The sequence below is a fragment of the Actinia tenebrosa genome, unplaced genomic scaffold (assembly GCF_029948245.1).
Source record: "Actinia tenebrosa isolate PJP-AT-01 unplaced genomic scaffold, QUT_ActTen_1.0 PGA_scaffold12__29_contigs__length_12842862, whole genome shotgun sequence".
Classification (NCBI taxonomy): Eukaryota; Metazoa; Cnidaria; class Anthozoa; order Actiniaria; family Actiniidae; genus Actinia; species Actinia tenebrosa.
In genome coordinates, this window is record NW_028292572.1 from 3,889,709 (window position 1) to 3,911,708 (window position 22,000).

Here is a 22,000-nt window from a genome sequence, read left to right on the forward strand (position 1 = left end):
ACGCGTAAAGGAGCTATATGAGGAAATGTGCGGTCTGAAGCGCGCAGAGCGGTTTGGCGCGCTAATAACGATGGCAGGTTGGGCGAAAGATTCCATTAAGGATTTCATGAGATATCCCATGTAGAATGTTACGATATGGTTAAATTATTGTTAAGGAAGGTCGGAAACCATCTTAGAATCCGCCTCAGAATGTTAAGATATGGTTAAATTATTGTTAAGGAAGGTTGAAAACCCTCCTAGAAACCCCCTCAGAATGTTAAGATATGGTTAAATTATTGTTAAGGAAGGTTGAAAACCCTCCTAGAAACCCCCTCAGAATGTTAAGATATGGTTAAATTATTGTTAAGGAAGGTTGGAAACCCTCCTAGAAACCCCCTCAGAATGTTAAGATAACCATATCTTAACATTCTAGGGTGGTTTCCAACCTTCCTTAACAATAATTTAACCATATCTTAACATTCTGAGGGGGTTTCCGACCTGCCTTAACAATAATTTAACCATATCTTAACATTCTGAGGCATCTTTTGATATAGTTTCCAAGCTTCCTTAACAATGATTTAACCATATCTTAACATTCTAGGGTGGTTCCAACTTTAAGTATACATGGACTGCATTACATGTGAACTCCCTGCTGACTGCGTTAAAAAAGAGTCGCCGACCCTCATTGTCGACGAACCCCACTTAAACGACGCTTTAGACGCACTTACCCGCATAGGACCGAAGGAAGGACGCACTTTGCGACGTCAAACGCCCAGCGGCCATCCTTCATCCCATACGACCTCAGATGCGTAAGCTCCTGTCCTTCGATGACGTAACGAACGCGATCTGGCGCCCACAGGCTGTACGTGACACCCTCGTGCGCCAATAACAGCCGTAGCATGTCTTCAAAGGCTACGTAGTTTTGTATTTCGTACGTTGCGCCCTCCTTTAAGTCTCGCCAGTGTATCTGCCTTGAAGCATTAAACGCCATATATTCTATGAAATATCTTTAAGTGCGTCTTTAAAGTGTCTGCGTTCCTAAAGCGCTTGCAGCACCACCTACAAGGTAGACGAATTCCTCGCGCATACTCCGTGATGCTCCTGCAGATGCTGTCGTAGTCGTTGCTAATGAGCACCTTAAATCCATTTTCCTCGTAGCCGTCTAAGAGGCGGCGTTGATCCTCAGACAATACCCCGTTGCCTTTCGGAGTCTTCAGCTCGATGCAGAATCCACGGTAATGCTTATGGGCATTAAGGATGAGCAGATCAGGCTGGCCGAGTTGGTAGCCCTTTTGCCAGCACTTTATGCGCTTGCCGTCGCTGTCCTGCAGTTCGCCTAGACCAGGGGTCACGAGCATTTGGGGGTAGAACCTGCGAATGTAATTTACCACCTTCTTATGTAAGTCAAACTCATTCTCAATCTTAAATACCATTTTGTTTGGGCCGTCAAAGCGCCGCTCTATCTCGTACTTGCCGGCCTTCCTTAATGCGGGAAGGACTTCCTCAAAGACCCAATCCTGAAACTCCACGGCTTTTGGCAGCCTGGAGCTGAATATCAATTGATACAAACCAGGTTCGGAGATAAACACGGAATGCGGGTGAATAGTAGAAGGGGAACGACTTGGGACCCCTTGCATGTCGACCCATCTTTTCTGGTACTTCTCAGAAACATGGTCTCTAATAGCCTTCTTGGTGTTCTCATAATCCAACGCAGCCGCCACTTCCTTCGCTTTAAAGTACAAAGTTTCGCCTTGCACTATGCATTGCAGTTTGGTGTCGTCGTTTTCGAAGACGCGTAACATGGTATATTAGACACATATTTTATCTTTTTGAATGGCTGAGGCAACGAAGTCATTAATATGCAACGCTTTTTAATTGGCTCATTTCTATGCTTAGCTGCGCGTCAGACACCACGAAAACGTAGCAGTTTATATTATTGCTGTCGCCCGCGGAGGCATTCTTTGTGCGCTTGATCTCCAAGGTGATGCCGTCCTGGGTGTTTACCAACCGCAGACCCTGACCATGTAGGTCTTCATCGTTCGTCGTGCGCATGTCAATCCACAGCGCATACTTATCATTAAAGAATTCCTCAGGGCTAATTTGGTCGCCAAACTTACGCATTGCCTCCCTGTAAATGTCTGCGGGCTTTATTCCCTGGGAGTAAACCTTGTTTGGAACGCCGTTGACATTTATCCCTACGTTGGTAATGTTGAGGGTTAAAGAACGCCTCGGAGTCGCGCTTGCCGGCCTCATAGGGCTTGGCAAACACCAGCATCAACCCCGTGAGACTTCTTCGGGGCAGGTTAATGCTTTGGTTGATAACCTCGTCCGTCTTATCCAGGAAGCTGAACGTCTTGTACATCACTATGTGGTCGTAAAGGAATGCCTTGCCGGAGCTGTATTCCATGCCAGCGCTACGGGCCAGCTCTTCGCTGTACACGGTCTCATACTGCAGTTCTAAGTTGGTAACGGAATAGGGGTGAATACTTCCGGTAAGTGCTGTTTCAGATGCGTCCATCTGCAAGATGTTTGTGGTATCCGCTAGGGTTACTTCAAACTGTAACTCGGATAGCTGTCTGGGATAATACGCGCCATGGTTTGTAATCACCTCGAAGTCCAGCGGGATAACATACTTAATGCCATAGGCGGCCTTTACCCTCGTCGCGTCTGCTATTGCCGTTGCGTCACCAGAATCTGTAGTTTGTGTCTTAGTATCGCTGCGAACCTTACGTAAGATAACGCTGCCAATTCCCTGCTCTATTCTTTGTGCGCGGTCAAAATCCGTTAACCATAGGTCCTTATAGAGGTGTATAAGTCGTACCTATTTAAGTCCAAAAGGGATTCCCCAGCAAACTTGATCCTCATCTTAGAGACTAAGTTGCGGCCTGCGTTATTAACGACGTAAGTTTCTATTTTCGTACCTGGTTGTATTGCTAGGTCAAACCTTAAAGCCAAGGTACCAGGAACCAATACTAGGTTATCCGTTAAACGGGGTACGCCTACATACAAGGTTTCTCCTGGCTTTTCGCTGCTGGGGGTAAAGGTGACCTGGTGAAAGGTTCGTTCTGCCTTTAGTCCGCCAACCTGCTTAGGTAATACGTTGGGGTTTAACTTTGAGCTTATCATATATAATGGAAGTAGAAGGAACGGATTTTGACCCCACCACCGAAGAAGGTCAAGTCGACATTAACGATGAAGAATTTGAGGCATAGACTAGAAGCACGGAAACCAAGCCCCTAATTTACGACATGGCCTTGGCAAGCAGTAGGTGGAGAAGCTTCAAGGCAGCCTTGAATCGCATGTGGCAATCAAATAAACCGCGGCCCCGTCCCTGAGTACTTGGAACTTCGAAACATAAACGAAGCAACCGCGCGGGAAACCGTAGAGTGAGCAACGCAAGAGCTAAGGCAGCGCTATTCCCGCTTTGAGGCTGACGACGTAAGGCTCACAGAACGCGGAAACAAAGTCCTCATAAGCGTCCAAGACCTGAGATTTCCTGACAAAGACCGCTGGACGAAACCACAGCTCCTTTTCGACGAAAATGGCGAAGTTAGGGGTGACGTGGCGAGATTAAAAGGTTTTCAACTAGCTACCCGAAGTGCGTTAGAAAGGTTGGCAACCCTGAATGAGAGGGTTGCGTTAGAAAAAAGCGTCGAGGAGCTGCAAGAAACGTTGGAAGAAAGGGAAGCAGATTACATGAGACAGAACCAACTGCTCCTTGATGCTCAAAAGAGAGAACTTGACGACAAGAATCAGCGAATGATAAAAATGAGAGAACAAAGAGACAATGCCCTACGCGATAGAGACCAAGCCCAAAAGGCCTTCAATCTTGCCCTGCAAGACCTGGATATGAGCAAGGAGGAAGCTAAAAACTTGCATATCACCATAGCCGGCTCTTTGGAGGAACGGCGGCAGTTGGTTGCCGAAATTAACACTAAAGAAGAGCAAATCAGGCAAAGAGATCAGGCCATCGAAGACCTGGAGGGGCAAATAGAGCGGCAACAGGAGGTAATTAATGACCAAACTCGTCCCGACGAGGAAAGGGAGGCAGCCCAAAAGGAATTAGAAACCCTTCAGGTACGCCTTGCGGAATTACAGGCGCAAAAGGACAACCTGGAAAAGGAGTTGGGCCTTACCACCAAGGAAAAGGTAAAAAGAGCCCTTTTGAAGTATGGTATTCCCCTTGCATTTGCGGTCGCTATTAGCACCGTAGTAGGAGTTATCCTATCCAAGCTTAAGGCAACAGGCGCGGGCGTAAAGAAATTAGGCAGTGGGCTGACGGACTTAGGGAAAAAAATTGCAGCCGGCTTGCCTGGGCTGCTTGGTAGTGTTCTTGGCCTGGCACTTACGGCCGGCGGAGAACTGCTGAAGTTCGTGGGGAATAACATTTGGATCTTGGTAGTAGCTATTGGAGTGGTACTCCTGAAGAAGATGAAGGCTTAATCTTGTTCTTGTGTATTACTGGGGGCTTGTCGTCGTCGGGCATCCGAGGCGTCCTCGACTTGGGATAAGTAAAGATAGTATTCGCGCCGCCTTGATAATTTGGTATTAGGGGTATAGCAGTCATGCTGCTAATGGGCTTATGATTCCAAATAGCATCAGTCGGGAGATGTTTTGACGGGGCGGCATTTATTTGAACGCGGCCCAGCTTACCGGCATCGGCGCCCGACGTAATCTTATCACTGGGGCGAATCTGTAACTTCGCATATTGACAATTAGCTATCATGTGAAAAGTTACGTGCGTTAAATCTTCTGGGGTACTTCCGTTGGCTTCAAATGAGAAATGAACTGGGTTCCTATTGTTGTCTTTTTTTCTGTAAGGCTGTAATGGTCGGTTACTCTCATCAACGATCCTAAACCCAACATTACATGACCACCCCATTGAAATACTAATAGTACACATGATTAATCCCAGGCCTCCAACCTTTACCCACAGCCCGGTATCAAACCATTTACCATTCACGTAGTCCTTCTCCTCCAAGTAATAAAGGAACCAATCTTCCTTCGCATGTGGATTCATATATTTCAGCAAACATAGTTTGCTTCTAGAGACTAAGCACCGTAAGAGTGCTGATGCTCTTGTGATTATAAACGTAATCTCTTTGATCCTCTATGCTATTTACCGTGACCTTTCCCGTATCGTCTACGCGCATTTGCAGCTTTACCTTTCCGTGGCAATCGGCAACCATGTGGAAAGTCCAAACGGAATGATTTTCAAGGCTGCTGGGGTTGGGCTCTACGGAAAAATGCGCAGGCTCCCTGTTGTTTGTCTTATTTCTCATAGGCTGCAGAATGCCATTCTCATCTAGAAACCTAAAGCCCACATTCGCATGGATGCTCGTGCCAATGCAAATACTACAAAGGATTAACTTCTTTCCTGAGTAGTTCAAGTCCACGGACATCCCGGTGACGTCCACCCAAGATGCCTGGTTGTATTTTTTCTCGCCTGTGTAAGTCGTGTAAACGCAATCTACTCCAGCTACGTAGGGGTTGTTCATCGCCATATATAATAGCTCAGACCAATGCTTGCGATGGCTAGGCCGGCTTTTAATAAGCTATGGTCATATTCCTCGGGTATCGTAGGCAAAACCTTCTTTGATGGTTTCTTAACTACGGGTAGCTTCGTTTCGTTTGACTTTTTTGGCTCCTCTACGAAGTGAGGAATGCCCTTGGTAGTATCAGAGTTCACGTCATTCACCCCAAACTTCATGTCTTCGGTTGCTCGCTGCAGCTTGTTGTTATAACCCACGACGGAATTGGCGTTGATAACCAAATTACTTGGCATTAACCAACAACCAGGACTCAAGGCATAATCTAGCCGCACTTTAGATTGCTGCACCGCAAGTTGATACCTTTGAACTGACTTAGAGATCTCATTCTCGATAACAGCGCTTTCGAAAAGAACGAGGAATACTTGTTGCGTTTCCTGTGACGCACCACTGGCATCTACGATGGGGCTGCGAGTGCTAACCTGTGCTCCTAGAATGCAGTAAACAAAGGCTTCAATGCTGCGGTTAATCCTTGCGAGATTCTTTAGTCCAATGCCCTTTGCGGCAAAGAAAGGCGCCCAAGGATACTTCTCTTTACTCTAAATGAAGTAAATTAGATTACCCTTTGTTCCGCTGCCTCCTAAGTCCGAGAATTCGTAAGAGCTAGGATATCCCATGCCCGGCGTTTCTATGCTGGCACCAACATACGAAGCATAGGTGTAAGTCTCTCCTAAACCATGGGCGGCACCCTCTTCGTTGCGAAAATCAGGGTTGGTAAGCTTAAACTCATTCTTTAATCGCTCCCATGCGACACTGTCATATTTGTTATCCTTTGGGTTAAAGACAGTGTCACCAGGAAGCGGCGCTCCTAACTCAAACAATATCCTACGAATAGTAAAAGCAACATGAAATCTTAGGAAAGGAATATGGAACATGTCCGCGGCTATACCACATCCTTTAGTAGCAGCCCAGACAGCAAAGTTTAACTGCTGCGGCCAATACCGCATGTTGGGACCTGATAACCATTCTCTGGATTCTTTCCCTGAGTTATGTTTCATGGCAGTTTCTCTAAAGATGTCTCTGACTTTTGTCTTGAAAGTCGTAGGACCCACGGGAATCTCCAAAGAGGTAACCATCTTAGCAAAGTCATCCGCTCCACCTTTGTTGTCGTAAAATGGGTAATCCTCTGTTGTCGGTAATAGATTTTCCGGGAAATTAGGTTGCCTTTCTTTATGCTCGGGTTTTGGTTGCTTGGCGGTTGCCTTTGGCTCCAAGTCCGCATTACTGTACATTCTTTCGCCGTTGAAGTAAATCCCATCTGGCCTTCTTTCGAACTTACTAGGGTCTGCATGTGGAAACATCTTCCTAAATGCTCTCCAGTTGGCATAATCCCTGTTGTCATGATGTGGCTGCTCCTCAATATCATTCCCAAAAGCGTCGTACATTAGTATATATAATGGATGTTATACCATCAGCACCTAAGTTGTACCCAGATGTTCCAAACTATCACACCACGGCACCCATCGAGAACGCTGAGAACTTTCGTTTGAACAAGGCTAATCTGATCCTGGCTTACTTGGACGCACAAGTTAAACACTACGAGAACGTAAGGAAGAAGTATGCCCGCGCCCGCAGCACTCTGCATAAGGTGGCGGTGACGACGGGATCTTTGTCTGTTGCTTTGACGGGCAGTGGTGTTGCTACTTCTTTGACGGGACCCGGCGTCGTTGTGGGTGTCCCTTTGGCCGGCGTTGGGACGGCTTGTGGTATTGTCTCCGCTGTCTCCACGGGCATCATGAAACAATTATCGAATAAGATATCCAAACATGACACGACCATAGCCCTAGCAAGGGCAAAGTCTAACACGATTGCCGACCTCGTCTCCAAAGCTCTTGTCGACCATAAGATAGACGACGTGGAGTTTTCCTTGATTCTTGCGGAGGAGAAGAAGTACGAGGAGTTGAAGTCAGGCACCAAAAAAACAATCATAAGAGATCTGTCCGACGAAACCCGAAAGAAGATCTACGAACAGGCCAAGGAAGACCTACAAAGAAAACTCGCTCAGTAGACATTCACTTTGAATTCACGTCAACGTCTGGGTATCCATACTAACAGCGGATGCTCGGGGTCTATCTCCTTGAAGATCTCGTAGATCGCATCTGGATAGTGGGGAATATTCTTATCCAAACGGCAAAACAACCACTCAGCTCTACTCATCGCATCCCTAGACACCTCCGGGATGGGTTCATTGGTAATTTGAGATAAAAGGTAGGGAATAGCCTTGTAATATTTCCCTAGCTTTAGTCTTTTCAGCTTTTTCCGTAGACTTTGCGGGGTTGGCTCTCTTAAGTCAAGCGCAATTATTTCCATCGTTTCATCTCCTAGATATACTGGACGAAGTCCTCGTATGTGGTCCATCCGGTCCCTAAAGTATTTTATTCTCTTATAAGGTGTTTTCTTACGACCTCCATTAACGTAATACTGCTCTCTGGTAGCATTTGGTACGGCATTACGAATATTCTTACCACACTCGTAACACTGTGCTGACGTGTCGTCTTCTATTTGCATTTTTTTACCACAACAAACATACTTATTTGGTGGTTGGGGCACAAACTTGGGTTTCAAGCACTTTACACAGAAGTCATAAACAAACTCTTTACAATCATGCATCGTATATAAAACAAATATGTTAACACAGCAGCAGTAAGGGAATCATCGCTTAACGTATAATGGGACACGGGTATTTCCCGCTGGAGCCCTATGCTACTTGGCGCGGGCATTACCCCGGGCTCCCGGTACCCCCTCCGCGAGTCCCCCTTACTGCTGCTGCATATATTTTGGTACTGGTTCGACAAACTGTCCGAGTGGAGACTGGTTCCTAATTTGGAGAAAATGCCCTCGAAATTTTCTTTAAATATATGTTTTATCGTTTTTTTCACCTTTATTTTCATATCCTTTTAATTAATAATATGAAGATATTACAGTGGTCGTGGCTTTAACTGTTCTGACTGTTCTCTCTGCTGGTCCATTTGACTTGGGATATCCTTGACTTGATGTGACATGTTGGATGTTCAATTCTTTTGCAAAATCCTTAATTACTAAGTAAGCATGACATTGTCCGTTGTCTGAAATCAGTATGGAACATCAAGCCCAGGGTAATTTTCTATGCATACTGCACACTGCTGGGTCCTTTCTTCGATATATCGGTTTATTTTGGGCCAATATCTAGGACATCTCTTGCTCTTTGTAGTGTTTTGTTGATTCCTAAGTGACCACTTTGCAATTTGTCTAACATGTCGTTTGTCAGCTCTTGAGATATTATAATCTTCTCTCATTTAAGAAGTAATCCTTGTGAGATTATAATCACGTCTCTAATGTTCCAATAATCATGGATTTTGGTTGGTGTCTGTTCTTTAGTTTCTGGCCATGCTGCCACAACTACACTTTGAAGTAGCGAGAGAGTTATGTCCTTTGCTGTTGATTCAGCAAATCTATCTGGGTATCTGAGATGATATGTTTATGATATGTTTACTAATGTTTCTTTCAAATATGCTCTTGAATGTGTGTCAGCAAAATGAATTTCTTCTCTACGCTTGTAGGTGAGAGTGTTGTTTGGTTAGTTTCAACTGTACAAGCGTTCTTTACAGTCGGAGTGGTGCAGCATGTAAGGACTTCTTTCTGATTGACTCTAACGGTTTGTGATCTGTCTATACCTTGACGTCACCACCAACAATATACTCATCAAATTTGGCGCAATCAAAAACAGAGGCTAAAAATTCTTTCTCTAGTTGAGAGTAAGTGCTTTTGAGGCATATTCTACAGGGCGATCATTTTGGATTAAAACTGCTCGCAATCCTGTTGAACTTGCATCCACCTGTAATGTGAGCTTTTCATCCGGATTATAATATGCCAGTATTGGGGCTGCTAAAAAAGTTCTCTTGATTGCTTGGAAGCTTTTCTCTTGCTTCTCATCCCAGTGCCAAGCTGTTGCCTTTAGCAGTAGTTGCTTTAGAGGTGCTGTCAATTCTGACATATTGGGAATGAACTTGCTCACATAATACTCCAAGTAATCTGATCTTTGGACACCTGTCTCGTCTGTTGGTCTAAGCATTTCTAGTATAGTACTTACTTTTTCTGGATCAGTTTTGAAACCTTCTTCTGTGAAGATATAACCAAGGTACTTTACCTATATTTGGTTGATTTTTGACTTTTTCTGGTTGAGCTTTAGGTTGTTTTATCGAGCACGCTGTAATGCTGCTTGTAATATTGCATCATGTTCTGTCTCGTTTCGTCCATGTACCAGTATAACATCCATCATGACTTCCACTCCTGAAGACTAGCTCCATTCGCTGCTAGTACACTTCCGGTGCAAAGTTGATTCCCATCGGCATCATCAGGTAGCGGAATCGACCAGGGTGTATTGAATGTTAGTAGCTTTTGGCTCTCTTTATCCAGTTTGATTTGAAATAAGGCTTTTTCTGCATCCAAAGTTTTAAAATACTTAGCTACAGCACACCTTGCTGCAATTTCTTCAACTGTAGGTAAAGGGTAGTGTTCCCGTTTTATTGTCATATTTAGATCTCTGGAATTTAAGCATACTCTTACCGATCCATTCCCCATAAAGGTATATCTTAGTAAAGAAACAAAGGGTCAGTTATTTAGGACAATTTAAAATGGAAATGTATCAACATGTTTTGAAACCAGACCCTGGTGGCAGTTTAGACTGGGTTATATACCCATACTACCATGACTCTAATAGCTGACTATAAAATATATACATTTTAGCTTCGTGCTACCTATTTTTCGACCATTAGGTTCCTAGAGATTGCGTGACCCATATTCTTTTCAAAACCAATTATTTTTTTCAGAAATTTCATTTCACAAGTCTAATTTGGCATTTACTTTATAAATTAAGCTAAGGAAAAATAGGGGTATCCAGGCGTTTTTAAGATATATGAATTTTTTAAAGACATTATTAGAGATAAGGGTTATATGCGTTACAAGCGTTAAACAGCGTGCAAGACGGCGTGGAAAACTCTGTTTTCGGAAAGTTTGCACGTCAAGTTAAAACATACTACTTCAGTTATACCATCGATTAAACCGATAAAGGTTTGAGGAATAGCATTTTAGTAATTAAGATGCTAGTCCACACAATCGTTTCGCTCCGCGAACCGAAATTTTCAAGATTCCCGAAATTTATTTTTTGGACAAACCAAGACTATAAAACAGACTTGAAAAGTGGTTTAAAAAATGTAGAGAAAAAAATAAGCTCTATATACTTACGTATTTTACATAACGATGTTTGGTTTTCCATAGGAATTTTGATGTTTTTATATGAGACGTATTTTTACCGCAACGAAAATAGAAAATAAATGTTTTGGTAGCATCAGAGAGGAAATTAGCTGGAAATTATTAACTAACTAAACTTGTCAAATGAAGGCCCTGAACCTTAAAGCCAAAAGTGTCATCATGCAGTTAAAGAATAGTTTTGTTATCCTTATAGTATTATTTATTAAAATATTTTTGAAAATTTAAGCTTACTAGATTTTGTGATTCGATTTTACCAGTTTTCATCTGTTTCCATTTGTGAGAAAGATACGGAAATCCCAAAATTTTATATTTTATTTCATATTTTATGCTATCGAAGCATAAGTTCATTGGTCCCTTGCCACTCTTAAAGTATGGACAGGTAATAATAAAGTACAAGTCACCATCACAGTGCCTTGGTCTAACTATTGATTACAAACTATCTTGGAGTGAGCATATCATATTTTGGCTATAACTTATAAAATGTATTATGGACTTAACAACGAGCACCTTAACAATCTAATTGAGAAGACTGAACATAAATATAATCTGAGAAAATCGCTTAATCTTAAAATATCAAAACCTAAAACTGAAGTTGGAAGACTAACGTTTAAGCGCAGAGCTGTAAGTGCATGGAACCCTCTCCCGGATCACATTAAGCGAACTTCTAGTGTATCATGTTTTAGAAACAAACTAAAGAAAAACAAGAACACTCTATATTCTATATCTTATACTAAGGAATCATGCATGATCACGAGTAAAAATGAGGATTTTGTCAACTTTTTAATCATAATTTTTTCCTTGTATACCTATTTATCTTAATATTACAAATATATATAGACCTACGTACTTGCAAGAACGTTGACATACGAAAATAGAACATTAGTATTTTAGTGAGAAAGGAATACATTAAAAGACAAAAGAAAAAGTTCAGCTTCAGTGATCTTCTTTACAAGACGGAATATCAGCTTAAGATACACCAAACTACGTGTAGTGTCGCAAACGAAGGTTAAAATATTTCCTAGATATAGATGGACGCCATCAAAAGCATTCAAACCAAAACTGTACGCAAGCTGCGAACCCAGGTATTGGATCGTTTGGACACCGACTTCGCCTTCAAGGCTTTCACAGAAGGAAAAGTAGAAGAAATCATGAACGAAGAAAGAGCCGAAAAGATAATAGACCTTATAAGAGCATAATTTTGCCCATTGTTTCGGCAACCATTTTCGGCTACCTTTTCTACTCCCACACGGGTATTCCTCGTAGACACATTTTGCGTAGGAAAAGTATTTTTTTGTGTCCACTGTTTTGGTAGCAAGCACCAGGAATGTCCGTAGTAGCAAGGTGGAGGCGAAACACCGCTACCTTGCAAGGGCTGCGAAACACCGACGTGGATAGAGAGGAACGAGCGTAGTAGTAGCCATAAACCTTCGACACCCTATATATACATGGAAGAGCAAAAGAGTATTTCGGCAACATTGCAGGAGATGGGTATACGTGCGAAGAATAGGGTGTTGGCGCATTTGCTGTTGGACAACGCATACGATGGGAATCTACTACCCGACATATCCAAGTGCAACTATTTGCGCGGGAACGAAGGTACTACCAGCCTGCAGCCGCTGTCCAGGCTACCACCGTTTGTATACGGGTTTGTCGCAGAGAACGACATGTATGGGCGCATATGCAGGAACGCAAAAACGCTGGTCTCCAAAATATCCACTGCGGCGCAGGAAGCCTTTGGTACGTTCCTACATGTCCAAATAGTACACACCTGCAGGCAAGGAAAAATAGTAGATCGTGTCTCCCACATGGCAGCCAAGTGGTCCAGTTTGCATGGAGAACCCGCAGCGGCTATCGTAGCCAAAGTAGACACCTCGGAATTGTCCATAGAAACCGTAGATGAAAAGATACCCAAGTTTGCTACTCTACTGGATGCGCACGGATATGGTATCTATTCCGTAGACTACACACAGGATTTCTCCGGTACTTTGGATAGAAAAGCTTTGGTGCGCAGACTTCTAAAGCTGGGCTACGAAATGCAAGGAGAACTGGGCGGACGCAAAGGGACTATTTTGGACAATACGCACCAAGTAGGCGGGCATGTTTGTACTTGGATGGAAGACGGCAAACGCACAAAAATATACAACAAGATAGTATCGAACTTTGAAGCCGGAGAAGTGCAGAATCCAGTAGGTGCAAGGTTGGCGTAGTACGTGGATTGTCCAAACGACCACCTGCGTAGGACATTCCTGCATCCAGACGTGCAGAAAAGAGAATGCAGCAGAGTGGAAATATCCATCTACGGCAGGGATTTCTCCAAAGAACACACCAATGCCATTGCGGAGACTACAGAACCTCTAGCAGACATATTTGTAGTACAACGACCCAAAAACATGTGGCTGGCGCTCGCGGAACACTTGGATAGATGTTTGTGCATTTGCTGCGAGGAGACAAAATAAATCTTCCTAGCTTGGTACTGCCACGCAGAAACAGGAAGAATAGCTGGCATACGCGTACGAGGCAACGAAAGATGGGAACAGTGCGTGCTTTGGACCATAGCAGAGTTTGGTCTGCGCAAATGCCCTATATTCCGCATAGATGTGCGAGGATTGGACCCTGTGGACTTCGATGCTACACCAAAGATTCCCCCACGGTGTTGGCGGAGTCCAACAAACCCACCAGAGTGCACAAAGATCTCCTACAATCGCAGATTTTCTGCCAACTACGGAACACGTGGAGTGGGTTTGGCGTACCAAGAAGGCACAAAAGATAGGCATAGAAAAGAGTCTCTTTGGAATACTAGAAGTGCCTACGGACCGCAGAATATCCTTTCTATCCAAACGAAAACGACAACAAAGATTGGAAGACATACGGGACGATTTGGAAGGAGACGAGTGTGTAGAAGCCACAAGAAGATACCAACCAGAACTGTCGGAACAAAGGCAGTCCGTCCTGCTGCAGAAGGAAGAGGACAGAAAAAGAATAGAAAAAGAATTGGAGAAATACAGGAAAACATTGGATAGGATTTCCAGAAGAACAGACAATCTGCGCAAGTTGTTCTTTGGCCTGGACGCCCTCGAGTTCTGCATGGAGGATTCCGTACCTCGCAGAACCAAAGTACATCGAATGCAAGAAATACCCGCAGGGGAGTACAAAATACTAGGATATGAGATCCCCAGAGACTTGGATGCCGTTTGGCCTGCGAAAGGACACCGCGTAGCATTGCGCAGGGGCAAAGAGACCTGCATTGCGTGGGCCGTAGAAGCAATGTTGGGCGCATTTGCGGCTGGGAAGTTCGAAGCAGACGGCAACATGCGCATAGCTATTCCCGGAGAAGAAATACTGCTGGAGTGGAAAAACAACGTAGCAACTGTCTTCGTACCGGAAGGATCCGGTTTGGATACGTACTACGAGTTGGCTAGGAAAATAGACCTTACCAAAAATCCAGAAAAACTACTAGAAGTACGAGCGCCACCAAACAAAGAATGCGTGCAGGCTCTACACATGCAGGAGGGCGAGTATCAATGCTGGAGATACGCCAAAACCACGTACAGAAAAAAAGAAAAGACAAACCTGTTTCTCTCCGAAAAATGCTCGGAGTGCGTTTTGGAGGGCTGTACGGTAGAACATGCTAATACTCCGGTCTGGGGACACTTCTTGGAGGAGCAAAAGATAGACTGGACCCAGCAGCCGCCCTTGTACTGCAAGATTGGTAGACAAAAGACAACCAAAGCAAAGAAGAAGGACCGACTGGTGCACGTCTCTACTCCATCTGCGGAATCCTAGAATTTCTCTGCGGTTTCGTATCCTCCGCTGGATGTCTGTAGTAGACAACTTTGGGTGGTTGCATGCTCGCCCAAACGACGGCTGCGATGCCTACGACTGCAAATAGCACATTGCTAGCTATTTGCCAGTCTATTTTCGTGGATACTTCCTCTACTTCTTCGGACAAATCCTCTGCGTCTATTTCCTCGAACGAATCTTCTTCCTCTTTTTGCTCCATTTTGGCTAGCAATTCCTCCTTTGCGTCTCGGAGTTCTTCTCTAGCTTTTTGGAGATCGTCGAGGTCTATAGCAAAGGAATCCTGCACTTCTAGGAAATGTTTCTGCAAATCCGTAGTTGGTGGCTTTTCGGGGATCGCTACCTCCAAACCATTCTCTCGCTCTATCCAGCGTATCTTTGGTATGAATATGCCGTACTTTTTGGCTACCTTCTGCAGCCCTACGCCATTTCGTCGATCTTGCAACAATCCTGCGATTTCCTCCTCGGATAGTATCTTGGGTGTTGCCATATATATCTGTGGATACGGGTTTTTCCATGGACAAACACTATGGATCCATAGGGGTATTCCGTGGGTCCATAGGTATATAGATGTATCTCTACATAGCTCTAGGGATAGCCGGCTACATGCTAGGAAAACAAAGGACAACGCAAATACTTTTGGAGATCTTGGAAGGTCTCTACAGGGCGCAAAAGACTTTGCAGGGAGTTCGCATACCAGGCTACGTAGCAACTTTGGCGCAGCTACCGCGGCGTAGATAGTGGAAGGGGAACGAATCGTTCCTCTCTATCCACGTCGGTGTTTCTCCATGCATAAAAAGGGTCTCGCGATTTACGACCCCTTGCTACGAGGGCACTGTTTCGGGCCCTTGCTACTATGTGGAGGTGTTCTAAGGACATTCCTGGTGCTTGCTGCGCTCGGTCCGTACGACATGACCTCGAAACAAATATTTTCCCGTCCGGCCCGACCCAACTCAGTCAATAAGCATTTTATCATATGACCCAATTTTTATCGTAAAAAAAGGCTGAAAGATCTTGCTAAACTTGATAAATACAGCGCGCGTAAACGAGAACCAATAGGAGAATTTCTTTTTATTTGATTGAAAAGAAGCCATTTAACAGTCACTGTAAACACGAGGCACATTTCAAGAAGTAAAATTGTTTTTAATACATTGAAAGTTTTAAGTTGTTTTAATACACTTCGCAAATAGCTATTTGGTCAAAAGTCGGGAAAAAATAGCAGCTTGGGAACTCAAGAATGTCTATGTCAACTCTAAGTGTTTTCATGGACAAATTTCAACGTTTTTAGACTTTTAGTCTTCTTCATCTGACTCGATCATAAAACGACATTTCTTGGGATTGACCAGACACGAACTAGAGCTTTCTTCATGGCCTGAAAGAACAAGATTCTGAATGTTCAATACTCCAATGTTTGCTCCCCCAAAAAAAGAACCTGCAGCGGCAGTTGAACTTGTAGTCGGTTGCGCTGGGAGACATGATTGCTTGCTGCTGGCTTCGTGCTTGACGTTGTCAACACCACTCAGTATCTTCGACATGTTTCGTTGTTGGCTCTCAGAGGCAACCGCATAACTGTCGAGGCTTTTAAGGCTCACCAGCATCCAGGAGTGTTGTGATACCAGTTTTACGTACGGAATGGTTGGTAATTTTACCGGCTTTTGACTTCGTGAACTTCAAATCTTTTGTTGCTTGAGACAGGAATTCACAATCTTGTTCTTTCCCATGGGTCTGTTTAGGAACCAAACTTGATCATTTGGCTGCCTTCTATGATTTATAGCAAGAAAAAACGGACTCTCTGGACTTTTGGCTTTTTCGGGACGCCTGTAAACAAACTGCTTATAGCAGGCCACAGGACATTTCTTGTCGCCGTTCTCATAAGCTCTTGGTCGGGAAGCTCTCCGGTGTTCATTTTCATCGCCGTTTCTGGTTTAAGTTTCTCTTTCTTGGAACCACTCTACATACTCTTCGCCATTTATTTCATCTTTCTTCAAAAGTACGTCTCCAAACTTCAGCTTTCTCGCTTCGTGTCGTGCTCTATGACCAAAATGCAAAGTAATCAAGAACCACATAGTACGGGAAAGGATCTCTGGATCATGGACTCCAAACTCGTTTTCATTAAAAATAGCATCAATATCTGTGCTTGTCAGAGGAGCAGTAGCATTTGGCTTGTTTCCTTTGCCCTCTTTTCTTAATTCTCGTCGTCTGGACATCAAGGCTTGTGTGGAAAGCTTAAACTCTTCATCTCTTAAGATGTTTACTTTTGCATTTTTATCGTCGAGGTATCGCTGGATACTTCTTGAGAAGGACGACATTGTATCAGGTTCGTACAAAGTATTGTCTTTCTTTTTTGCCTCTATGTAAAAGTTGGAAAGAAGACTGTCAAATTGAGGCGGAGTGATATTCTCAATTTCTCTTTCTTCACCACATTCTTGTAAAAAGCGCTTCAGTACGTTCATGTCATACTTAGTTTTGTTGATTGTACTTGTTTTCCGTTGTGCTCGGATGTATTTCTGTATTTCACCGTCATTGAGCAGATTTGACTCAAAATATGTCGCTTGCTGAGCCAGTTCAGTGTCAGATATATCGTCTGGATAGTAGAATTCGCTTTCGTCATGGTCGCTTAAATTGTCAGTCATTTTAGCTTCTTTTTAAATGAAATTTAATGGTTACATCCGAAGAGAACCGGACGGATTTTGAGCAGGGCCGGACGGGTTTTTCCGGCCCGCTTACGTCAACCCGTCCGGCCCCCATCACGTGACTTTTTCCAATGGTTTTATTAGAGCGCGCGAGCAGGGCCGTACGGGTCATATGATAAATACACTTACGTTATTTTTCTAGGTTGTTGTAATAACGTCTGTTTGTTCCTTTGATATAATAAAAATCGGTATAGCCGTGGAATAGGCCTCTTTAGCTTAGGCTATGTTCTTTTGTGTACTTTTTAGAGTATTATTTACTTGTTGACGGTTGCACACGAAGACACTTGAATGTGTATACAACTCAAATAATTTTATTCTCAAGAGAACATTTGGTCTGAAATGGGAAAGCATTATGCCCTAAATAAAGTGGCCAATTCCTGTATAAAAAAGAATTTTAGAACATATGGCAATATCAATTGTAAGACTGAGCACATTAATAAGAATCACCCCTCTTCCTTTAGAATGTTTGATGAAATAATTATTTAAAGTCCCACCATGATTTGTAAAAGCGCATACGGCGACTGGTTTCTCTATTACATCTAGCCGCCCGCCCGGTTTTGATCAATCTGTTGTGCGGGACGTCGTGGGTTTGAGTTCCGCACTGGCACTCATAGTTTTAAAATAACGAAAAAAAGTGTTGGCTTTGTAACTGATGCTTCTGCAGATGGTTAGATCTTGAAGTATAACGAGGTCTGTGTGTACAGACGTTTCCCACCCTGCGACATCATGATAACGCAAGAATATATGCAATGCGTGAATAAAAGATAGGGCATAGAGAGAAAGAGAGAGAGTTTCGAGTTAAATAAAAGGGTTTGAGCTAAAAAAAAAAAAAAAAAAAAAAAAAAAAAACGCTGTGGAAAACGTACGAACTGAGCATTACATGGTGTCAAGATGTCAGAGGATAATAAAGGACCTATCACAGCTAAAGCATCTACAAGCGGATCATCGACTTGGGTTGTCTCTTTGCAACTTTTATTGGGTATCAATCAGGAAAGAAAATCGCAGAACCAACATGCTACCCGAAGCGGAAAGTGCGAACGTAAAGCAAGATTGGTAGCCTTTCTACATTGGACGTTTCGACTTGCATCAGCTTTGGAGATTCATAACAGACTTTAATTCAATTCCAACTCGAAGACAAATACGACGACGATAGTAGTGACAAATTCATGGAAAGAACAATTGTGTTTGTAGGGATTAAAGGCGTTATATATGAGTGGTACAAAGTCGATACTCTTGAAGAGATAGAACACGGGAGTCTTGATAAATATGTAACAGTGCTTAGATCCCTAGCATGCTTCAACATATGAAATTGGTACTTTGAAAGATGAAAGTATGTAGAATCAGAAGCGACAGTGCTAGTATTTGCACAAAATTAACTTAAAATAACCAAACATCACTCTAGAAATAAAGACAAGTCTTGACAGAAGCGCCGAGACTTCAAAAAGACAAATAAACTGGGAGTTAACCCGCGGAATAATGATGAAAAAATAAAGTAAATAGATCATGAGCAGAGACGTCGGTAATTTCAGAAGGCGCCGCCGTGACCGCAAAAACAAAAATTACAAAAAATACAAGAGCTCTAGGGAAAACCCGTACAGAATGTCAAAAGCAAAAACATTTTACAGGCTGCTGCAAGCATAATGTCTCAAGCTCGAATAAATTGATTGAAACGTGCGACGAGAGCTCATCTGAGGGGGATTTACTTAACGCTAGGTGATTTGCCATGAAAACAATATGTATGGCAAGGAAGTGAATGATAATTTTGAGAAGAAAATGTTCGCCACTATGCTAACTGAGGACAAACAAGTTAGAATGTTAATTGATTCTAGCGCCTCTTACAACATTCTCTCAAAAACCATTCCTTGCCAGCAAATCCCTCCCTTTAGGCTCGTGCAATTACAAGAACTTTCAAAACATTAAGAGTGTCTATTAATTCCAAATTGTACGAGAAGATCGTGCGATTTTTTGTTTATAGTTCATTCAACAAAATTTCAGTAAAAAATGCGAAGCGACGCCGTTCAGCTTTGTCTATTTGGCGGCCGATTTTCAGTCTATCGCGCAACTGAAATGCATAAAAAATTAGTTCTTACGGCTTTAAAATTTCATTATATGTTTTTAAAGTACAAAATGATAGCAAATAATTGTTTTGACATTGTTTTGGCCGTGTTGCCATAGCGACTTAATTCGGTTTTCCTACGGAGTACAATTAACGCTATAATTGCACTCCTCTCGACCAATCAGAGTCGAGAATTTTGTTGAGTGTACTATAAGAAATGAAATTGTACGGCGAAGGTGGCTATAAACAAATCATTGGAGTAAAGTTGTTGTAAAGTTGTTGCAAAGTTGTTGCAAATTCTAAGGATCAGACCTACAACCACACCATGATGTATTTGAAGGTCTTGAGTTGATTTCTACTGTACTGTTCTTGATAACATTCATAAAGCAAATTATTAAATTATCTAAAGAGGTTAAAGAGTCTAAACGCTCAGAGACTAATCCTCTCTCAGTGTTGCCATTCTGTGAATTAGATCGCCGGGAGTTTCTTAGAACTACTGGTAATTGGGCCAATTTATCATACAGTAATATACTAGTATTAAAATATCTATTTGAACATATTATTGACAACAAAAATGCATCACAGGAGTATATGACCGATTTTCGTATAAAATCGGAATTTTATTCCATTAAGCAATCCGAATTTTTTTCTATAAGGCAAAAGAACAATTTGGAATCTCAATGATTCATTTCACATGCGTAGTTTGTCAAAAAAATTATCTTTATTGGAAGATCTACTTATGACTTTGAAATCTTTACCAGAATTTATTGCTATTTCAGAAACAAAGTTAAAAGACCAAAATATAAACAACATTATCATACCAGGTTATACACATTTTTGAATATTGATTCTCAAACCTCCGTAGAAGGAGTAGGCCTACTCCGGGTCATTAAGTCGCCTTAAATCGCCTTAAATCGCCTTAAATCGCCTTAAATCGCCTTAAATCGCCTTAAATCGCCTTAAATCGCCTTAAATCGCCTTAAATCGCCTTAAATCGCCTTAAATCGCCTTAAATCGCCTTAAATCGCCTTAAATCGCCTTAAATCGCCTTAAATCGCCTTAAATCGCCTTAAATCGCCTTAAATCGCCTTAAATCGCCTTAAATCGCCTTAAATCGCCTTAAGTCGCCTTAAATCGCCTTAAATCGCCTTAAATCGCCTTAAATCGCCTTAAATCGCCTTAAATCGCCTTAAATCGCCTTAAGTCGCCTTAAATCGCCTTAAATCGCCTTAAATCGCCTAAAGTCGCCTAAAGTCGCCTTAAGTTTGATCTTTTCAGACTTATTTTTTGCATTTTTGTTTTCATTACTTCTATCATTCATACATTCATGCATTATTTAACCACCATTACCAGAATGCTTTGCAAATTCCCTCGTGAGAAAAATAAGAAAATTGATGAAATGAACAAAACAAAGGAATTCTGGTAGCAGAGGTTCATGACACCACAATGCAAATGTCCTAGCTATTATAGCAGAGCACTTATAGTCATATGAATAATAAAAAACTTGCATAAACTCGACATATAATATTATCTAAATAATTAAGACATGTCACTTAGAGTACAAACACTATAAGTGTGTAACATAAATACCACTAAATACTAAATTATGCTAATCATATTGTTTTCTATTGTTTAATTAGCACTATTTACTACTGAGTAGCTATTACCAATACCTGTTTCAATATTATATTATAAAAAACTTTGAAAAATTATGGTAATAAAGCTAAATGATCATCATCATAATCATCATCAAGTGTTGCACACTTTTAGCGTTTGTACTCTATAATCATATATATAATGGGTGCGTTTCCACTAGGACATTTTTAGTAGTTTAAAATTCCTCTAGGTGTTTGTTTACATACCAGCTTAAACTAGAATAAATGTGCAGCTTGTTTCCATTATGTAATTTGAGGTGATTTTAAACTAGATAGATCACATTACCATACATAGCGCGAGATTCAAAAAGTGCCGGGAGAAGAAGCGCTTGTGTTTACAACACTGCTTTTAACATTTGCTTTATTCTTGAGAAAGCGAAATCGATTTCTTCGCAATCTGAGGTTAGCTGCTTTGCAAAGAAGAAGAAGACGTCAATTATCAATTCTTCTGACAAATCAACTCCAAAATAGAGGAGTTCGTAATCGCAGACGACCAAGAGCATGGGTCTACCCTCGTCCTCAATTCTGGTTTGAACAACTTCTAAACGGCCAGAATCAAAATCATATTTGGCGGGAACACTTCAGAATTAACAGACAAGAAAATGTATCCAGGTGTTCCAAAACATCAGCACATTTCCACAGAGTTTGCCTAATGGTCGTGGGTCGTGGGTCGTGGGTACGAAGTCGTGGGTCGTGGGTATGAAGTCGTGGGTCGTGGGTATGAAGTCGTGGGTTCCAATTTTTTTCAAAATTTATCATTTATAAATTTAAATTTATCACTATACTTCCAAAACAAGATCGTGTGACTTTGTTCCTATAAATTCGGTGTAATTGTGGGTTGTGCAAGGTAGTCTGTGTCTGATTTGCGTGACAGTGTTATAAATATACACCAAAATTGGTGGCCTGGAAAACCTTTTAGCACTTTCTTACATTTCATTTAAGTATATTGGCCTTGCTGTTTAAACATAAATTTAGCGTAGAAAAAAAAAAAAAAAAGAAGAAAATAAAAAAAACCCAAAC

At 42.2% G+C, this 22,000-nt stretch overlaps 1 protein-coding gene across 1 annotated transcript; it reads right to left on the reverse strand.

Moving 5' to 3' along the window:
* Positions 1 to 16,501: 16,501 nt before the first annotated feature.
* On the reverse strand, positions 16,502 to 17,209 carry LOC148911995 (uncharacterized). Its single transcript, XM_089027915.1, has one exon. The coding sequence runs from the start codon at positions 17,207 to 17,209 to the stop codon at positions 16,502 to 16,504; it is 708 nt and encodes a 235-aa protein (XP_088884041.1).
* Positions 17,210 to 22,000: the final 4,791 nt, after the last annotated feature.